The sequence below is a fragment of the Macrobrachium nipponense genome, chromosome 24 (genome assembly GCF_015104395.2).
Source record: "Macrobrachium nipponense isolate FS-2020 chromosome 24, ASM1510439v2, whole genome shotgun sequence".
Taxonomy (NCBI): domain Eukaryota; kingdom Metazoa; phylum Arthropoda; class Malacostraca; order Decapoda; family Palaemonidae; genus Macrobrachium; species Macrobrachium nipponense.
Genome location: NC_061091.1, coordinates 66,406,907 through 66,428,331, shown reverse-complemented (window position 1 = coordinate 66,428,331; position 21,425 = coordinate 66,406,907). Strand labels below are relative to the sequence as shown.

Sequence of the window (21,425 nt, the reverse complement as noted above, 5' to 3'; positions counted from 1 at the left end):
TCAATCCTCATGCTTTATTGATGTATTTACACTATAAACATGTTTTTAATTCCTGTATAAAGAGGCGCCTTGAGAGAATATAACTATACCCATTAAGTCTTACACACCATATAACTTTTTTGTTTTTGTTTTGCTTGCATTTTTTTTAGTTATTTTCCACCTTCCCTCTGAATAAAAGTACAGGGAGAATATTACTTTTGTAACTGGGCTATGTATAACCGTAATGAGCAAGAACATTATATTTGGACAAGGCGTCTGGAATTAGCGTCGAAGTGCAGTGAAGACGTAGCCATATTTATCCCTGTTCACGGCATCGTACTGGTGAAGGAGAACATCCCCGACCACTCGGCTTGAGTGACCTGCTGACAGCGAAGTCCTCTGAGACGGTGAAGCCTTTGCAGGTTTAGCTGCTGAAGAGCTGCCACCAGCTGCTGAGCTCCCTGCAGCTGATGGGGTCGAATATACAGAAACAGCAGCACCAGTGCCAGCTGCAGTCGCAGTTCTAGAAGAAGCAGCAGCTTGTGCAGCACTGGCAGAACTGGGTGTAGGGTAGCCCTCTGGCAAGAAACCAGTCTCTCGACCAGCTACAAATTTGACCGTGTGTTCCTCTCCATCTTCGTCGACGTAAGTGTATGATCCAACAATATTTCCATCAGCATCAGCTTCTTCGTTTCGAGAGTAACTGTCGGAAGCAAAAGAGAAGGAATATGAAGCATCTGCAGGTGCTGCTGATGCACCACTGGTAGCACTTGCCTTCAGGAGAGGAGAAACTCCACTGGCGGCACTAACTCCTGCAAGGGCATTGGCCTCTTCTTCAGAAAGAACTGGCAGGATTCGACCTGTAGGAATACCACTCTCAGCACCAGGAACAGAGGGTCCAACAGGCAGGGAATCGCCTTCAGCAATGTATCCAGTTCCAGAACCAGCAATGTAGTCGATTTTTCTGTTGATTCCATCATCAGCAACGAATGCATAGTGTCCAGTTACTGAATTTTGAGCATCAGCTGATTCAGAGCGTGAACTACTGTCGGTTTCATAAGAAAAACTGTAACTTCCATCATTGCCTGTAGAACTTCGCACCTGAGCTGCCCCTGCAGGAGCTGGTGCACTTGGTTGTGGAGCCCTTGATGATGAATGAGAAGTAGGAGCAGAATATGCAGTGATACTTGGGGCAGCAGCTTGTCCGGCAACTGCTGAAGCAGAGGCAGCTTCAGGAGCTACAGGGAGATGATCTCCTGTGGCAAGAAAGCCAGTATCAGATCCTGCAACATAATTGACAGTGAGTCTGTGTCCCTCAGGTGGTACAAAGCTGTACGTTCCCTTAATGTTGAGGCCTGCATCAGCAGTTTCAGATCGTGCACTATCACCTGCATCATAATTGAAAGAGTAGGAGGCATCAGAAGTACGAGAAGCTGCAGATTTGGTAGAAGCAACAACACCAGCAGATGCAGCTGATGATTGTCCAGTGGTGGTCTGAGAGCTAGACCTAGAAGTGGCGGCAGCTAAAGCATTTGCTTCTTCTTCTGAGAGAATAGGCAATATTCTTCCAGTGGGAATGCCAGACTCAGCTCCTGGCACTGAAGGACCAACGGGTAAAGAATCTCCCTCGGCGATGTAGCCGGTCTCTGCATTAGCGGTATATTTGATGGCACGATTAACTCCATCATCAGCAACGAAGGCATATTGTCCAGTGACAGAATTGTGAGCATTAGCAGATTCTGAACGAGAACTGCTTGATGTTTCATAAGCAAAGTTATAGCTTCCATCATCACCAGCAGAGCTTCTTACCTGAGCCACTTCAACAGGAGCTGATGCAGCAGCCCCAGCTGTGACTCTTGTAGATGGACGAGAAGAAGGAGAAGAATAAACGTCAACAGCTGCTGAAGGGACTACTCCCCTCACCCTAGAAGGAGTATCAGCATCAGGAGCTACTGGAAGGTGATCTCCTGTAGCAACAAATCCAGTACCTGATCCTGCAACATAATTCACTGTGAGTCTGTGTCCCTCAGGTGGAAGAAAGCTGTAAGTTCCCTTGACATTCAAGTCAGCATCAGCACTTTCAGATCTGTCACTGTCTCCAGCATCATAACTGAAGGAGTAGGAAGCATCTCTTGAAGCAGTACCTGCTGACCTTGTACCAGCAACACTAATGGATGAAGGGCTTGGTACAGCTGAGGATGGAGAAGCTGCAGACGTTGCTGACTTTGTTTGGGGAGCAGCATAGGATGCAGAGGATGTAGCTGCAGCAAGGGCATTGGCCTCTTCCTCGGAGAGAACTGGAAGAATCCTGCCAGTGGGAATACCACTTTCAGCTCCAGGGACAGGAGGCCCAACAGGGAGTGAATCCCCTTCTGCAATGTAACCAGTGTCTGATCCTGCAATGTAATTGATTGCACGGTTGATTCCATCATCAGCAACGAAAGAGTATTGTCCTGTTACTGAATTATGAGGATCAGCAGATTCTGAACGAGAACTGCTAGAGGTTTCGTAGTTGAAGCTGTAACTTCCGTCACCTCCAGCAGAGCTCCTTATTTCAGCAATCTCAACTGGAACTGCAGGAACTGGAGCTGCAGGAGGTGATGGAGCCGGGGCACTGTATGGCTTAGCAGCAGATCCTGTTGATGGGGAACCAGGAGCTTTTCTTACTTTAGCACCAAAAGTGCTTTCAGGGCTCACTGGCAGATGTCCTCCACGTGGCAGGAATCCTCGTTCATCAGCTGTGTATTCAAGCTTGATATCTGCTCCTGTAGGGTCCTTGTAACCGAATGCTCCGGATACTTCTCCAGGGGCCTGAGCCATTGACTGTTCGTAAAGACCATCTCCAGAGTCGTAGCCATATTTAAAGGAGCCGTCGGAGTGCAGAACGTAATACTGGGAGCGAGATCCGAGTCCCACGTTTGGGATTTGGTACTCGGCATCTGGCTGTGGAAAACTCAGGGTGCTAACCGCCGCCAAGGACAACACCACCTGTAGGGGAAATTTAATGGTATAGTTTTTATGTTTGTAGTTCATCTGGGGAATATCATGAAAGGGATTTATTTTTTAAGTAAAGTCTATTCTCGTTTCCATCACAGGAAGGATGTTGGTATGTCCTCTCCATGGAACAGTAACTATCAGTTCAAATATAGTGCAGTAGGTGGTGTGTGAATAAAATATCTGAGCAAGCGATCCCACATTAGACTTCTTGTACGAAATAAAGTAATCTGGAAGGGATATAAAAAAGAAGAGAACAGAGCACATGTATATAATGAGGTAAATTAGGTAGAATAGAAATTATTGAGATAATTCAGATTGGTATTTTTAGCTGCTTATTTACTTCTGCCTTTCCAGCGCCCTAAATCTACATTGTACCGGTTTTAAATAGGATTAGCTTCTAGAAAAGTTTGCTTTTTGATTGAATGGGCCAGAGATCACATCGACTTATCAGTGCTGGTGATAATGTTATCCTGTTTCCAGCCAGTCAAATATTCTTAAGGAAAATGCATGAAAGAGATCAGATTCCATGAGTAATGAAGAGAAATGATTTGAAAACATACAAAAGGGAGAGACTGAAAGAAGGACGACAAAAAAATGGGTGCTCATTCGTGCAAAACTCAACAGGTACCGTTCCTTTGCAAATTCAACGAAAGATTTTGAACAAACAAGGTGTGATCCAGGTTACTCGGGGGCCGTGCTAAAATCCTCAGTCAAATAGCCCGTTGATTCACCAATGAAAATTACAATAGCTACGCTGTATTTAATTAGAAATAATTTGTCTGTACTGTTTAACATGCCCATTTATTCATTTTTTACATTTTCATTCTAATAAATAAATCATAAATATCCTATCCTCAAATTCCTGTATATTTAACTCAATGCGAAACACCTTTTTCAGATTCTTTTACGCTTTCATAACCAGCCCCCCCCTCCCCCCCTCCAACACCACCACCAACAACAAAGTAGTTTGTAGACGAATAGCGAAAATGAATTCTTGCGCTTGGAAAGACGAATTCCTGACGTTTTTAATGTTAGAAATCAATGATGGTAATACACACAGTAATTACTGAGGTGCTGTTAAATGATATGAATTTATCTGGACTCATTTTTTCTTGTTTTGTTGTTGTTTAAATGGGTACTCTGACAGTCTGACTGGTGTAGATGTGCGTGTAAGTATTTATAACACTAGAGAATACCAAACTAGAGAGAGAGAGAGAGATAGAGAGAGTTTAGGGTATTTATGTAAATTGCTGCACAAGTTACCCGTCTTTTTTTTCTCTCTAACCTGATTACCTATTTTTCTAATTATGCATCAATACTAAGTGCTTAGTCATCTTCAGTGGGTGTAGGAGAGAGAGAGAGAGAGAGAGAGAGAGAGAGAGAGAGAGAGAGAGAGAGAGAGAGAACTTCTTCTCATCTCAGAAGCCAAAAGATGTTCTACTTACTAAGCTAATCCAGTCTGCCATGCTTGTGGCGGATCAGTCTCGTCGCAAGTGTGTCGAGATCTGATTTAGTTTAGCCTTTTATACCCGTCCGCAACGCGTTCGTTAGTTCGTTCGTACCACTGAAGGTGACCATCGGGTGCAGAGAGAGAGAGAGAGAGACGCTTCCATCAACCCTCCAAACGAGCCCTAGGAGGGAACGAGTTCGAGACGAGGTCACTGAGTTTTGACTTTTTTTTTTTTTTTTCTTTTTTGAAGCAGACGCTACTCGTTCCTTTTGCTGGTGCGATGTGTCGTATAGTATCAGAATATTGCACTCGTAGTTTCTTCTAACATACACAAACACACACATTTGTCTATTAAGAATACAATTGAATGATGTCTTCGTTTGTGTATATATATATATATATCTATATATATATTATATATATATATATATATGTGTGTGTGTGTGTGTGTGTGTGTGTGTGTGTGTGTGTGTGTGTGTGTGTGTGTGTGTGTGTGTGTATATATGACTGGTAAGAATGTTCTGTTACTACAGAATTCCATCTAATAAAATGAGCCCATGAGAACGCCAAATTATAGAGAGAAAATACTATATTTCAGAGACTTGGTATAAATACCACCTTTCCTGTAACTTTTCTCATTCATCTACTTGAAGAGGGAGACAGCAGTCTCTGAAATATAGTATTTTCTCTCTATAATTTGGCGTTTTTATGGGCTCCTTTTATTATTATTATCATTATATATATAAAATATATATATATATATATATTATATAGATATATATTATGTATATATATTATATCTATATATATATATATAAGATAAATATATATATATATAGTATGTCATTCTCGAACCTGGCTGCAACACACCACAGTAATTGACTAACTGCCGTAAATATAATTTATTACTTAAGTCAGTGTAGGGAAAGTAGGATATAACAGAACTGGTCTAAAGAGTTTCTGAACTTATCATACTTGACGCTGGGTACCCTGTCATGATGAGGCGGAGATGCTAACCACTTGAATTTTATAGGTATATATATTAAAATGCAGTACTACATTAGTGATGTATGAGGTGTACACCAAAGTGTGTATGGTGTTTCTGGATGACGGAAAAATTTCCAGTCATCAGAGCAGAGGTGAAAGCTGTGACATTAAGAATTGTGGGACTTAACATGACTTAGGATGACCGGTAGGGGAATGAGTGGTCTTACTGGCAGTCGCAGTCAGAAAGAAGTTGAGAAAGTGTTAAGTGTGGATGCAAATTTGTATGGCAAGGAGCAAAGAAAGGGTTTTTGAACTGAATGTGGAGTGCTTTTGGTTGCAAAGGAAACTTGTTTTGAGACAAAGAAACTTAGTGAAGAGTTCAACAGTATGTGCTTAAGGAAGAACTGACGGGAATATGTACAATATTATGAATGTTATGTTTGGAAGGTGGAACATCTGGTGTTGAAATGAATGACGGAGGAATGAGAACACGTACTACATCTGCAAGTAAGTTGGAAGGACGGATGCATTTGAGAGAAGTGGTGAGTCTGAGGTGAATCGGAGGATGTGGGATTGTTGAAGTGAGTTTGTAGCCAACACTCCGGTATGGAAGTAAAGTGCTGACATTAAATATGGCCTAAAGAAAAAACAGACTGAATCTCTCAAGTATGCTCAGTGTGCGTGAAGTTAGAAGGTATGAAAGAGTGAGGAATGTGCAGATGTGTAGGAGAGGCGGTCGAAAGGTTAGCACAGAGGTAGAGATGGATCAGAATGTCTCGAGATAGTTGGGTCTGATTGAGGAAATGGGTGATTTTTCGTTGACGGTTAGTGTGTGAATCAGAATAATTGGAAAGAAAAAAAAGAGGACAAAGAAACTGCTGACTAGATGGAGGAGACGAGCCTTTGGGATAGAATGGCCGTCATATTCCAGAAGCAAGAGAGGAAATTGTTCGATAAGATTCTTTAGAGACGTTTCCTCCATAGTAGTTTATTGATGACTAAAAGCATTTGCACCAAAGATATACAAAGGGGAGTTGAAGGTAAACACTGTTAGGTTCTCAACTACATGATAAGACTTTTAAAGGTTGTGACACTTATTACATTTTAAATACATTTTAGCCGGAAACATATACTATATATAATAGATGCTTGGAGTCCAAGAATATGTCGTGGGTTCAATTCTCAGCTGATGGAGTACTGTTGTTGCAGGGATGTTTTGTTCTTAATGGGGTCACCCCTTTTAAGGACAACGGCATATTGCTGGATATATTATCTTTAATGTTCGCGAGACAGAACATTTGATAACACACCTTCGTTGAAACTCAGTCATCCCGAATGTCATCAACGGTAAGACTTGCGATCTTGGGCGAGAAATAAACGCCTCGTCGTTTGACTCATTTATTCATACACGATTTACCCTCATTTTCCCTCAGACACGTCGGAGAACGCTCTTCGCCTCTCTACGGTTTCCCAACTATATTTATCAGCGCCTCAGTGGCGTGGCCGGTATGGTCTTGACCTACCACCTCGGTTGCCACGAGTTCGATTCTCGGGCATTCCATTGAGGTGTTAGAGATGTGTATTTCTGGTGATAGAAGTTCACTCTCGACGTGGTTCGGAAGTCACGTCAAGCCCTTGGTCCCGTTGCTGAATAACCACTGGTTCCGTGCAACGTCAAAACACCATGCAAACAACCAAACAAACAAAACTATATTTATCACTGGGAAATTGCTGAGGTGTACAGCGACAAAGGCTTCTTCATTCTGCCTGCCTGTCTCATCCTTTCTCGGCTCCATTGTTGGCTCTAATAAGCCGTGTGTTAATGGCTGTATTTTAATGTTATTCAGCACAGAGCTCGAAGTGACATGGCCTCCATGGCTAGAAAGAGTCAAAGATTGACAGTTATTTATGGAATGTCACAGACATTTGTTTGTCCCTCTGTAGGGCTAGAATACGTGCTTATCCAGTATTTGTGGAGATGCCTTAGGTCAATGATTACTCTCTACATGAAAGTGTAGGCCTCGTAAGATGGTTAAACTCTCACTGCTCTTTTATTAGGTCAAATCGCATTTAACTTTTTTTGCTTTTGTACTCTTGGGCCTTTCATGTAGTACTGGTTTTACAAATGAACTTCCTTCAAGATCTCGTTATTCATATTTTATTGTTAAGGTTCTGAAAAACAAATATTCTTCGACTAGCTCTTGAAAGATCATCCGAGATCTCCAGTTGTCCTGTAGGTGAGTCGCTGATACCTCTTGACATATAGAAGTATTTTGTAGGAATATTAGTAACTTAGTCGTACATATTACGTGGAAATATATATGCATTCTCACTCCCATATTGAGAGAGAGAGAGAGAGAGAGAACGAATAGTTGTCATTGTTGTTGTGCTTGACATCCTGGGATATCAATAACGTGGATGCAGTTGCGTTGTTCATTGCACTAACACTCACTTGTTGAGAGGTTGTACTTCAATGAACCGCTTCTGAAACATGGTTATGCCATTTGATTGTAGGATCAAACTGGGTAATAGGGACATAACTTGGGTACGTGCGTAGGTCATGCCGTTTATGCATACCTCTCTCTCTCTCTCTCTCTACATTTTATTTCCGAACTTCGGGAGGATGGACAATTTTCTTCCTCGCTGCTTGAAATCTGAGTCTCGTAGCAGAGGCAACTTTCGCCTAGAAACTGACACTTGAATGCGGTCATTTTGGTCTTAGTTCCCCTCCCCCCCTCCCCCAGTCTTTCTATCCAGCTCTAGGGAAGCGCCAACCGTCTTGCTAAAATGAACGCGAATGACAAATGATGGAGAGAAACCTAGTATTGGAAAATGACTTTAGGTTTCTCTGTCATCTGTAATTTGTGTTTATTTTAGGAAGTCTATTTGTGACGCCAGGTTGTATAGTTCTGCGTCCAAAACAATGAACGAATAATTACTCGGTTTAAATAATGATCAAATACTTCCCAGTGATTTAGATCTGAATGTCAAGCTGCAGAAGAGTATTGTTATTAGTATTATTATTATTTCAGTAGATGAAAGGGGGCCATTGACTTGGAATTCAATATTCCAAAGAATGTCTGTTTCAGCCTCCCACCGCTAAAGAACCCTCTCTGTACCAGTAAATAACTGATCATGATACATGAGGCAGTGATTTTTTCGCCGCCCTACTTGTTTAGCGAGCAAATTGTTCGATAAAGCAGAAGTTTCTTTAGAGAAATCTGGAACCTGCAATCTGGAGTCTGCAGTCTGGATTCTGCTGCTGTCTTTAGAGGCCTAAAATAAACCCATAGACAAATCTCTGCATTTCAGGGTGATGGCTTCGTGACTTTTTTTTTTTTTTTTTTTTTTTTTTTTTTTTTTTTGAGACAAGATTTCTTATGATTAGACTTTTTCATTTTTACTAAGGACACTTTTTGATTCTAAGGTCTGACGCTTCATTCGTTTTTTTTTTTTTTTTTTTTTTTTTTTTAATAACGAAAAGGGTCGATATGAAGGTAGCAGAGAACGAAAGCTCAAGAATCAAGAATATATATGTATATTATATAGTATATATTATAATATAATATTATATATATTAATATATATTCCTTTTTTTTTCTTTACATTTTCACATTCTGAAATGTTTCGACTTTGTTCGTTGTGAGAATAGCATGATTGTGCTCACTCATATTTCAGGCCCTTATTACCTGTTCTTGAAGAAGTCTTATAATACATGAGGACATACTAATGGAGGATCTGGAAGTACTTAAAATGAGTCCTCGTGAGATTGCTTAGAATTTGTTCTTATAATATATATATATATATATATATGCATATGTTTGATATATATATATTATATATATATATATTTATTATACGCGTATAATTGTATACACAAGCATATATACTTCTATTGTTATCCGCCTAGATCGTTTGTTGCCAATAACTGTTTAAACTTGAGAAGGACGTCGTGTATTCTAAGTAAGAATGTTTAGATTATGGGTAAAAGTGTACTGAAAATAATACCCCATGCAGGTACATTTATTGTCCTCACGAACATTCCAGTCATCGGCTGTCTAGGAAAGATTCGGACAAGAAGGAAATGAGTTTCTAGGTTCCCAAAAGTAAGCACGTGATTTTGTTTATTAGCTGAGGGCACTTGGAAAGTTCAAGATGAAATGACAGATTGCCAAGTATTTTATGTATTTAGCTCATCTTAGTGCTCCAAAGATGTGTTAAATACAAGAAAGTACTTGGCACTCTGTCATTTCATTTTGCACTTTCATATTGGCTTCAGAATTATAAGAAACGATGGATTTTGTTGAGAGGTGTTCTTGTCTTGATGAAAAGTTGAAAGTAGAATTTGAAACCAGAATCTGGAGATGAGGCGTGATAAAACAAATGAAAACCAAAGTCCATTTTTCTTTTTATTCTCATTTCTGTAAAAACAACTTGACCATTGGAGTATCCTTACAGGGCGCAAATAGAAAAACAGTGTGAACAGACTCATTTTATTTCACACAACATGTTTTGTGTCTCTTTTTTTTCATTTTCCGTTAGTTGCATCTTTTTTTATAAATTTTTTTTTACACTTTGCTTCTCGTTGGATTACATTCCATGAGGAATCGTGATATCTATATACAACGCTGCTGTGGAAAGCGCACTAGACGTCCAAAGTCCTACAACGGTCCGCTGTCGTCAGTGAGGCCATGGCAGAAATGATGGAGGGGGAGAACATTTCCTTTGAAAGATATTAAAGAAGTTGCACACTGGGATGTGAGGGAGGAATTTTAACAGTAATAGACTAGTCGAATGGGTACATATCTTGAAGATTTCTCAGTACTGGTTGTGAAAGAAAGCTCTATAATTAGCGTCGAAGTGCAGTGAAGACGTAGCCATATTTATCCCTGTTCACGGCATCGTACTGGTGAAGGAGAACATCCCCGACCACTCGGCTTGAGTGACCTGCTGACAGCGAAGTCCTCTGAGACGGTGAAGCCTTTGCAGGTTTAGCTGCTGAAGAGCTGCCACCAGCTGCTGAGCTCCCTGCAGCTGATGGGGCCGAATATACAGAAACAGCAGCACCAGTGCCAGCTGCAGTCGCAGCAGCAGCAGTTCTAGAAGAAGCAGCAGCTTGTGCAGCACTGGCAGAACTGGGTGTAGGGTAGCCCTCTGGCAAGAAACCAGTCTCTCGACCAGCTACAAATTTGACCGTGTGTTCCTCTCCATCTTCATCGACGTAAGTGTATGATCCAACAATATTTCCATCAGCATCAGCTTCTTCGTTTCGAGAGTAACTGTCGGAAGCAAAAGAGAAGGAATATGAAGCATCTGCAGGTGCTGCTGATGCACCACTGGTAGCACTTGCCTTCAGGAGAGGAGAAACACCACTGGTGGCACTAACTCCTGCAAGGGCATTGGCCTCTTCTTCAGAAAGAACTGGCAGAATTCGACCTGTAGGAATACCACTCTCAGCACCAGGAACAGAGGGTCCAACAGGCAGGGAATCGCCTTCAGCAATGTATCCAGTTCCAGAACCAGCAATGTAGTCGATTTTTCTGTTGATTCCATCATCAGCAACAAATGCATAGTGTCCAGTTACCGAATTTTGAGCATCAGCTGATTCAGAGCGTGAACTACTGTCGGTTTCATAAGAAAAACTGTAACTTCCATCATTGCCTGTAGAACTTCGCACCTGAGCTGCCCCTGCAGGAGCTGGTGCACTTGGTTGTGGAGCCCTTGATGATGAATGAGAAGTAGGAGCAGAATATGCAGTGACGCTTGGAGCAGCAGCATGTCCGGCAACTGCTGAAGCAGAGGCAGCTTCAGGAGCTACAGGGAGATGATCTCCTGTGGCAAGAAAGCCAGTATCAGATCCTGCAACATAATTGACAGTGAGTCTGTGTCCCTCAGGTGGTACAAAGCTGTACGTCCCCTTAATGTTGAGGCCTGCATCAGCAGTTTCAGATCGTGCACTATCACCTGCATCATAATTGAAAGAGTAGGAGGCATCAGAAGTACGAGAAGCTGCAGATTTGGTAGAAGCAACAACACCAGCAGATGCAGCTGATGATTGTCCAGTGGTGGTCTGAGAGCTAGACCTAGAAGTGGCGGCAGCTAAAGCATTTGCTTCTTCTTCTGAGAGAATAGGCAATATTCTTCCAGTGGGAATGCCAGACTCAGCTCCTGGCACTGAAGGACCAATGGGTAAAGAATCTCCCTCGGCGATGTAGCCAGTCTCTGCATTAGCGGTATATTTGATGGCACGATTAACTCCATCATCAGCAACGAAGGCATATTGTCCAGTGACAGAATTGTGAGCATTAGCAGATTCTGAACGAGAACTGCTTGATGTTTCATAAGCAAAGTTATAACTTCCATCATCACCAGCAGAGCTTCTTACCTGAGCCACTTCAACAGGAGCTGATGCAGCAGCACCAGCTGTGACTCTTGTAGATGGACGAGAAGAAGGAGAAGAATAAACGTCAACAGCTGCTGAAGGGACTACTCCCCTCACTCTAGAAGGAGTATCAGCATCAGGAGCTACTGGAAGGTGATCTCCTGTAGCAACAAATCCAGTACCAGATCCTGCAACATAATTCACTGTGAGTCTGTGTCCCTCAGGTGGAAGAAAGCTGTAAGTTCCCTTGACATTCAAGTCAGCATCAGCACTTTCAGATCTGTCACTGTCTCCAGCATCATAACTGAAGGAGTAGGAAGCATCTCTTGAAGCAGTACCTGCTGACCTTGTACCAGCAACACTGATGGATGAAGGGCTTGGTACAGCTGAGGATGGAGAAGCTGCAGACGTTGCTGACTTTGTTTGGGGAGCAGCATAGGATGCAGAGGATGTAGCTGCAGCAAGGGCATTGGCCTCTTCCTCGGAGAGAACTGGAAGAATCCTGCCAGTGGGAATACCACTTTCAGCTCCAGGGACAGGAGGCCCAACAGGGAGTGAATCCCCTTCAGCAATGTAACCAGTGCCTGATCCTGCAATATAATTGATTGCACGGTTGATTCCATCATCAGCAACGAAAGAGTATTGTCCTGTTACTGAATTATGAGGATCAGCAGATTCTGAGCGAGAACTGCTAGAGGTTTCGTAGTTGAAGCTGTAACTTCCGTCACCTCCAGCAGAGCTCCTTATTTCAGCAAATTCAACTGGAACTGCAGGAACTGGAGCTGCAGGAGGTGATGGAGCCGGGGCACTGTATGGCTTAGCAGCAGATCCTGTTGATGGGGAACCAGGAACCTTTCTTACTTTAGCACCAAAAGTGCTTTCAGGGCTCACCGGCAGATGTCCTCCACGTGGCAGGAATCCTCGTTTATCAGCTGTGTATTCAAGCTTGATATCTGCTCCAGTAGGGTCCTTGTAACCGAATGCTCCGGATACTTCTCCAGGGGCCTGAGCCATTGACTGTTCGTAAAGACCATCTCCAGAGTCGTAGCCATATTTAAAGGAGCCATCGGAGTGCAGAACGTAATACTGGGAGCGAGATCCGAGTCCGACGTTTGGGATTTGGTACTCGGCATCTGGCTGTGGAAAACTCAGGGTGCTAACCACCGCCAAGGACAACACCACCTGTAGGGGGAAAAGGAATTGTATGAATTTTAGGGGGAAACTATTCCAAATAGTTTGAAAGGTCATTGATATAATATTCAGAGAGGATTTTTTCCAGTATCTCGCCATGTCAGGTGGTTTGTGGCATGTACTCTAATATGGAACTGGATTGCAATATGTATTTATGTCTGACTGCTTGACAGATCTGTATGTCTTTGGAAGAGGTAAAAGTCTGTATAAATTTCTGATATAACAGCATACATTAGTTTATCAGATCAAAAGTATGGAAATCAGCCAAGGATGAGATGACAATAGTGGGAAAAGCAAGTTTGTCGAATTTGCTCCTAGAGAAACAATTGAATGCAATACATAGACAACTTGGGTTTATGATTCTAATATGAATTTTGTTATATTTCAAATACTTTGTTACCAGTGAGAAAACAGTCAAGGAAAAGAGAAACAAGTGAGAGAGCAAGTCAAATGATGAACACAGAATAGTAAAGAGAGAAGACAAACATCTTATGGGCTTCTCAGAGAATCCCTGAATGGGGTGTTTAGTTTCGCAATTGATGATGTCCATCGGAGACTCACTGACAATTTCATCAGACCGTTTCCAGCGGGGTTTCTCCTCATTTTTGTCTAATGGAAAAAAAGCATTTGCTTACTTATAAAACGGTTTCAGTTCTTGAAAATCACTTGCTCTTGTCAAAATGTGGTCGGGTTCACTCATTTGCACTTTGTCAGAAACTTAGAAATAGGAGAGAGAGAGAGAGAGAGAGAGAGAGAGAGAGAGAGAGAGAGAGAGAGAGAGAGAGAACTTCTTCTCATCTTAGAAACCAAAAGATGTTCTACTTACTAAGCTAATCCACGTCGCCATGTCTGTGGCGGATGGGCTGGGACCTAAGTGTATCCAGATCTGATTTACTTTAGCCTTTTATACCTGCCTGTCCCGAAACGCGTTCGTTCGTCCGTGCGTGCGTGCCTCCGCCGCGTGGCATTGGAGATGACCATCGGATGCACACACGGTGTTGGGTGTAGGCACGAGGTCGGGTCCAGAGGGACCTCTCTCTCTCTCTCTCTCTCTCTCTCTCTCTCTCTCTCTCTCTAAGGAACCCCTTGCCCTTGGTTGTTTTTATTTACCACCCCTTCCACCACCCCCCCTCCCCCTCCACCTCGTTGATTATGGACCATAAGGGAATCCTGCCTTCCCTGGTGACCTCGGCTGCCCAGCACTCTTTTGAAACTTGTCCCATTTACTCGCAATTATCGTTAAGCAATCCGGTCTTCTTTTATATATACTATATATATATATATATATATATATATATATATATATATATATATATATATATATATATATATATATACTATATATATATATATATATATATATATATATATATACAAGTATATATATATTATATATATTATATATCATATATATATTAATATATCTATCAATTATATAATAATATATATACATACTATATCACATCTATATATATATATATATATACTTATAGTTATATATATATATATATATATATAAAGTATATATAATTAATAAAAATATAGATTATAATATATATTTATATATAATATATATCCATGTATAAGTAAGTTTTTCGTTATTACAACTTTTAGAAAAGGGAGGAAGTGAGACTTCGGACTGGGAGGCGTAAGAAAGTCTAATCTTAGAGATGGGGGGGGGGGGGATGGGGGGGGGGGGGGGACGAGGAAGGGAAAGGGAAAGGGGGAGGTGCGGGGGGGGTGGAGAGGAAGACTATTGATGGAGGGACAGGAGGGACACGGGATGAGCCTGCGTACAGTTACCAATAGGTTCCTCCTCAAGGTCAGGACCTGGGGCGTAGCTCGTTACCTTGCCCTGGATCCGAAAAAGAAACAAGTAGAACATAACGTCGTTCCTCAGGAGGAGGAGATCGAGGAGGCCTTTCGGTTCCAGTCGTCCAGCAGACACCGAGAGACCGAGAGGTCCCTCCTGAGCTCTTCCTCTTGCCTTTGTTGACGTTTGAGGTTCTTCTTCTTCATCGTCTTCGTCTTCTTCGAACTCTTGTCAAATCGTGGCCCAACGTAATTCGTATTTTGACGTCTTGGCGTTCCTCTGGGTTAGCGTCTCTCCGATTTGAACGCCTCTGTTGACGTTTGAGCTGATGCTTCTTCTTCTTCTTCCTCTTATCGAAAATCGTAACTGAATGTATTGTACACTGACGTCTTGGCGTTCCTCTAGGTTAGCGTCTTTACCATTTTGATTCCCCGACAAATTGCCAAATTGATCCCACGTTGAAAAGGATAACAATCAACGATTTGCTGCCTGTGTTCACGAGGCTATTCCTGATCGATGGACACTTCATGACGCTATTGAGAATCAGCATGACATACTGACTATCCTAAAACTGTCTAGATCTCTTGAAGGATTTCGTTTTGGAGCCTGGGTGACTGAAGCCATTGCTCCATCTTGTTTGGAATGTCGCTGTCGTTTTCGATTTACTATAAGAATATCGTCGCTGTTACAGGCAAATTGTACTATATACATACATACAAACACACACATACATCTATATGTACAAACATATAATATCCTCTTGATGCACCGCGTTCTTCAGCAAAGTAAAAAAGTAATGGGAGAATAAGAGCGAAAGATAGGTAAATAAATTATTTTCGAAACAGAACTCCTTTTCTCTTAGGTACATTTACCATTGTATTTCCTGATTTATTTACCCATTTCTTTATCTTTCCTCTGTGAACTGTGAGCAATTCATAAACGATTTCCTGCTGTCCTTACTCTGGTGAGAGAAGGAGTTTCAGCATTTGCTTGAGAAGGCAGTCATTCCTTTTTCTAAACAGATTCTAGATGTTAGTGCGCTTTTTAGCCGCTCCTGAGACTGGTATGTATGTGTGTACTCCACCCAGTCACCTACGTTTATTTATTTTTTTAAGTGTGTTTTTTTAAGGCTGAGGTACGAGATCCGAAATTCTGTGGTGGCGAGGTTGTTTTGCTCGTAAAATGGTTGATGGAAAGGGACATCAATATTGCAATAAACGCCTTTTGAGTTTTATGAATTACATATTTTTATATAAAACTACCTAACTTCTCTCTCTCTCTCTCTCTCTCTCTCTCTCTCTCTCTCTCTCTCTCTCTCTCTCTCAGTATTGCAATAAATGCTTTTGAGTTTTATGAAGTTTATATTTTTATATAAAACTACTTAACTTCTCTCTCTTTCTCTCAGTATTGCAATAAATGCCTTTTGATTTTTATGAAATACATATTGTTATATAAAACTACTTAACTTCTCTCTCTCTCTCTCTCTCTCTCTCTCTCTCTCTCTCTCTCTCTCTCTCTCTCTCTCTCATTGTTTCTTGGCCAATTCTCCTTCAGTTGAATTGCAAAAGAAACGTTCCCAAAAGCGATCAGTAAAATATGACTGAACGTGTGGTGTCCAGGCAGATATTCACAGAATTCAAGTGCGCTTCAGTCATCAGAGAGAGAGAGAGAGAGAGAGAGAGAGAGAGAGAGAGAGAGAGAGAGAGAGAGAGAGAGAGAGAGAGGAATAAACATCGATTATGTTAGAAATAAAAGCAGGCATCTTTAAACAGCTTTAAACAAATGTATAAATTTTTAGTAATGACAATCTTTCGAAACACATCATTGCACTGACCGCAGTTATAGTTTTAAACCCTGTGAACGCAAACCAGCATTTGTTATTCATCCACTGAATGATAATGAGAGTTTTTTTTAACCCAATGAACGCGACCCAGCATCTGTTATTCGTCCACCGGACGATAAAGTCTCTCGTTTTAATCTGCTGAACGCAACCAATCATTGTTATTGAGTTACTGAACTAATCCCATGATGGTAACAAAGTATTGTATAATGCATTACATAAGATTACATACGTAGGAATCTGGTTAAAAGTGACCAGTAGATTCTATACAGCATATTTATTCAGACCTGTCATCAATGACAGCACAAAATAAGTTCGTGAAAAATTACTCTTAGTAATTCAACGTTTCGTAATTGCAGGATGCAAAGCTGTTTCCGTAACAACGCGCGGAACGCGAAATAAAAAAAAAACAAAAAAAATAATAATAAAATAGGAATAATCCCGTCAACAGTTTTTGTGGCTAGATCGGTGTGAGATTGTTCGAAGGTTTGATTGGCGATGTTCGTCAGTGTTTGGGTGAATGAGAGTAAAAAGCTTTTTTTTTTATTTTTTTTTTTTTTTTTTTTTTTTTTTTTTTTTTTTGGTAAATGCTAAACATTTGGTAAGATGTAATGTTGTTGGCACATTAGCTTTCGACGAGTCAGGTTTAGAGTGTTGGAGATTTTGAGAAAGAGTTTTAATACATATATATATATATATATATAATATATATATATATAATTATATATATAATATATATATATATGTGTGTGTGTGTGTGTGTGTCTGGTAATAATTTTCTGTTAGAACAGAATTCCATCTAATAGAAGGAGCCCATAAAAACGCCAAAATATAGTAATCACTATATTCCAGAGACTGCTGTCTCTTGCTTTTCAGGCAGGTAATGCAACATTACCGCCCTGGAGTGAGACGCAAGTCTCTGAAATATAGTACTTACTTTCTGTAGTTTGCCGTTTTTATGGGCTCCTTTTGTTAGATATGTTTATGAATAACTGAATCGCGAAAATCTGGAACGTGATGAATTATATGAATGAAGGCAAATTCCACGATAATCCTTTACTAAGGACGAGGGGTCGAAAGGCCTCGCGGCGGCTACTCCATTGTTTCACTTACCCTCGAGGATTTTACCTTATTTACACATAGATACACACACACACACACACACACACACACACATATATATTAATATATATATTATAATTATATATATATAATATATAATATTTATATATATATATATATACACACATTTTCTCCTTTTTGCCGAACATCAGATCTAGAAAATACAGATGTGATTGTGAAATACTGAAGATTTCACTCAACAGCCGTTAAGTGTCTTACTGGTCGAAGATAAAGTTCAGATGTATTAGGATCAGGTTCAAAACTGTTACTGTAAGTTTAGCCACGATTACCTACATTTTCAAAACCATAATATTTGATTTTCGGTCTTTAAAAATGTTGAGATTTTATTTTAAAACGGAACCTTCATTTGTTTACACCCTGAAGTTTTGGTTAAACGAGCTGGGGAGGTAGACCCAAGGATTCTACATCTTAACTGAGGAGGATTTTGTCTTCAATGTACTTGATTTCCTTAGAAACAGTCGACACTTTTTTTCCCGACGATTCGGTTTAAAATTGTTGCATTTTTCGGTCAAAATTAGTTAGGCGATGCTGGCGCTATGTGGAAAACTCAGTTCTTGACTTTCGACAGTTCCTGCCGCAAGAAATGAATTATTACCAATAATAAGTAAATAAATAAAACCGAGTAAAACTGGAAAGACAGTCTCGCCCAAGGATGCTATAAAACTCACAGGGCTCCAGATTGTAAATAGAATGGCCAAGATCCTTCCTCCTACCAGTCGAGATAAATTGAGTGAGGTTGTACCAAGGCCTTTGTCGAGTCTTCCCGTCTTACGAAACCAGAGGCAAATCATGTATGTATTGTAATTATATATATAGATATATTCAATATAAATTATATATATTATCATATATATAAATATACATAGACGTGACTGGTAAAAATGTTCTGATACAACAGCATTCCATCTAATAAAAGGAGCCCATAAACTTCCTATATTTTGGCGTTTTAGTAGGCTCCTTTTATTAGATATATATGCGTATATAAATTCCTTTTAAGAGAATTGTCTTGGTGACTGAACTGTGCTGCATATAAGAGAGAGAGAGAGAGAGAGAGAGAGAGAGAGAGAGAGAGAGAGAGAGAGAGATAGAAGGCTCTGCAGTTGCTAAGCTCCCTGTCCCTAGGGACGAAATGTCCAGTCGTGACTGATCTATTGACAGCAGCCACTTACCTCAGGCACGACTGAGGAGTGCGACGCCCTCCTCGTGGGGGGTTTTGGGGTGGGGGGGGGGGGGGGTCGTCGGAGAAGCGAGATGCTTGTCGTCGTCCAAACACAGAAACATCTATTGACGTAGCGTGAGCGAGAGACGGTATCCATTCCAGGCAAGAAACGGTTCGTGGAAGCACGACTCGAAGTTGCAAGGGGAGGCGGATCGGCTCTTATGTGAGGGAGATGTTATTTCAGCCCTAAAAGGCAGAGAACTAGAACGAGTACTTTTAGAATCATTCGTAGCCAGCAACGAGTTTCATCAAGAAACAAAGGAAGTGGAGGTTTCTTGCTTGATCGTCGCCTAGAGTTACAGGGAGACGTTTTTTGAATTCAAAAGAAAATCGTCTCAATTGTAGAATCTCCGTAGATGAAAGGTGGTCGGTCAGAATAAAACACTGCGTATTAAATAAGTTGCCTGCTTTCCTTTCCTTCTGGTTGTCTCCGAAATGATTTCGAAATCAATAGAAACGAAAATAACAACGGTATTGAATCCTAGAGGATCTGGAAAGGCCCTGGAAACGTACTAGTAAAATCCCTCGCTTCTCCTCTTTGGAAACAAACTCTGGAAAAGCAAAAAGTTGTAACAGCGACGGGTAACCTAAGGACCGAAGAATTTGGAACCGGCAAAAATCCTTCCGTAGCAATTTTGTAAGGCGATCAATCAATGATAGGTATCTGGCATTGACGGAGATAAAAGCATAAGACAAAAAACTCTTCTGTGCGTCTGTCTGTGCGCGGGAATTGATGGTACCGAGAATAGGCATCCATCTTGTAATCCGTCTCTTTTTCGGATAATATAGTACAGGGAGTCGAAAACAAAACTCGGTGAATTTTAGTCATTTTTTTACTTTTGCGTCCGTTTATGTATAAATTTGCCAGCTTATTTATTTTTTTTTTTTACTCTTCTAATAACCAATTTCTTCTTTCTGTATTTCTCAGTACCGGCTGTTATGTGTTTTAATTGAGCACCATCATCTTTGGAAGCTTGAATTTCAAGTCAGTGGCCCCTTTGATGGGCTTGTTCTCTATGAATACGGTTCGTGTTCTGAATAGTAATAATAATGATAATAATAATGATAATGCAGAGGTTAATATCAGGAGAGGGCTCTTCCAGGGTGGCTCACTGTCCCCACTACTCTTCGTAATAGCCATGATTCCCATGACAAAAGTACTGCAGAAGATGGATGCCGGGTACCAACTCAAGAAAAGAGGTAACAGAATGAACCATCTGATGTTCATGGACGACATCAAGCTGTATGGTAAGAGCATCAAGGAAATAGATACCCTAATCCAGACTGTAAGGATTGTATCTGGGGACATCAGGATGGAGTTTGGAATAGAAAAATGTGCCTTAGTCAACATACAAAAGGGCAAGACTTTCTTGGTACATAATAAATATGCACCCTCAGGTAACATTCACCTCGCCTCTTGAATGTTGCCAACATGTTGGAAACGATGAACAACAAATAAACGAGTAAGTTCTCGTGTATAATATGTTGGGACACAAATGGGAATAAGATGTTAAAAGGGAATGAGAGACGTGGTGTAGACCTCTGGGCTCGGCCACCCAACCGAGCCCCACAAAAAGCTACCGTAGGTAACGTGTTTGTATTTTTGGACACGTTCAGGACATGTTTACCTTTCTAGGAGCTGCCCATTACGACCATGTCCTTTTTTTATGGTAAGTATGTGGCTGGTTCACTATTTAGGACATGCTCGTAACTTTTAAGGCAGTCTTTCGTTCACAGTTGGGTTTAGGACATAATTATGGTTTTATGACATAATTAGAGTATAGGACATAATTATGGTCTCATGACATAATTTCGGTTTAGGACATAATTATGGTTTTAGGACATAATTATGGTTTAGTATATAATTATGGTTTAGGACAGAATTATGGTTTTATGATTTGTAATTATGGTTTAGGACATAATTATGGTTTTAGGACATAATTATGGTTTAGGACATAATTTTGGTTTAGAACATAATTACGGTTTTTATGACAAATTATGGTTTTAGGACATAATTATGGGTTTAGGATGTAATTGTGGTTTTATGACATAATTTTGGTTTATGATATATAATTATGGTTTAAGACATAGATATGGTTTTAGGACATAATCATGGTTTAGGACATATAATTATGGTTTTAAGACATAATTATGCAATCAGTGACATTTCAGGACATGATTAGGGCACGCATTTGACTATAACACACCAGGAGAAGCGTTTCAATCGCAAATCACTTCCTTGTGTCGCTGGGTTCCTTGCGAGAGAGAGAGGAGAGAGAGAGAGATTTCGGGCACCATTTATGCTGACCCAGAGCAGATTATTCCCAAACAAATCCCATAATCCTTAAATGATAACTTGAGACCCACCCACGTGATCAGCGGCTGAGGCAGTCGGTCAGAACGAGGCGGAAATTCAACTTGCAG

At 40.7% G+C, this 21,425-nt stretch overlaps 2 protein-coding genes across 2 annotated transcripts; both read right to left on the bottom strand.

Moving 5' to 3' along the window:
• On the bottom strand, positions 1-4,477 carry LOC135205716 (mucin-19-like). Its single transcript, XM_064236795.1, has 2 exons — positions 4,422-4,477; positions 1-2,967 (listed from the first exon to the last, which is right to left on the bottom strand). Exons 1-2 carry the CDS (start codon positions 4,440-4,442, stop codon positions 262-264), a joined length of 2,727 nt encoding a protein of 908 aa, XP_064092865.1. The 5' UTR covers positions 4,443-4,477; the 3' UTR covers positions 1-261.
• A 5,332-nt stretch (positions 4,478-9,809) lies between these two features.
• LOC135205715 (mucin-19-like) lies at positions 9,810-13,956 on the bottom strand. The gene is made up of 2 exons (XM_064236794.1): positions 13,813-13,956; positions 9,810-12,977 (listed from the first exon to the last, which is right to left on the bottom strand). The coding sequence occupies exons 1-2, from the start codon at positions 13,831-13,833 to the stop codon at positions 10,263-10,265; spliced, it is 2,736 nt and encodes a 911-aa protein (XP_064092864.1). The 5' UTR covers positions 13,834-13,956; the 3' UTR covers positions 9,810-10,262.
• Between the last annotated feature and the right edge of the window lie 7,469 nt (positions 13,957-21,425).

What these genes read in the sequence shown, in the direction of transcription:
- LOC135205716 (XM_064236795.1), bottom strand. Translation starts at nt 4,442, where the DNA reads ATGGCAGACTGGATTAGCTTA. An exon ending in TGGCAGACTGGATTAGCTTA is followed by an intron (nt 2,968 to 4,421) that starts GTAAGTAGAACA and finishes TTTCCCCTACAG; the next exon opens with GTGGTGTTGTCCTTGGCGGC.
- LOC135205715 (XM_064236794.1), bottom strand. Translation starts at nt 13,833, where the DNA reads ATGGCGACGTGGATTAGCTTA. An exon ending in TGGCGACGTGGATTAGCTTA is followed by an intron (nt 12,978 to 13,812) that starts GTAAGTAGAACA and finishes TTCCCCCTACAG; the next exon opens with GTGGTGTTGTCCTTGGCGGT.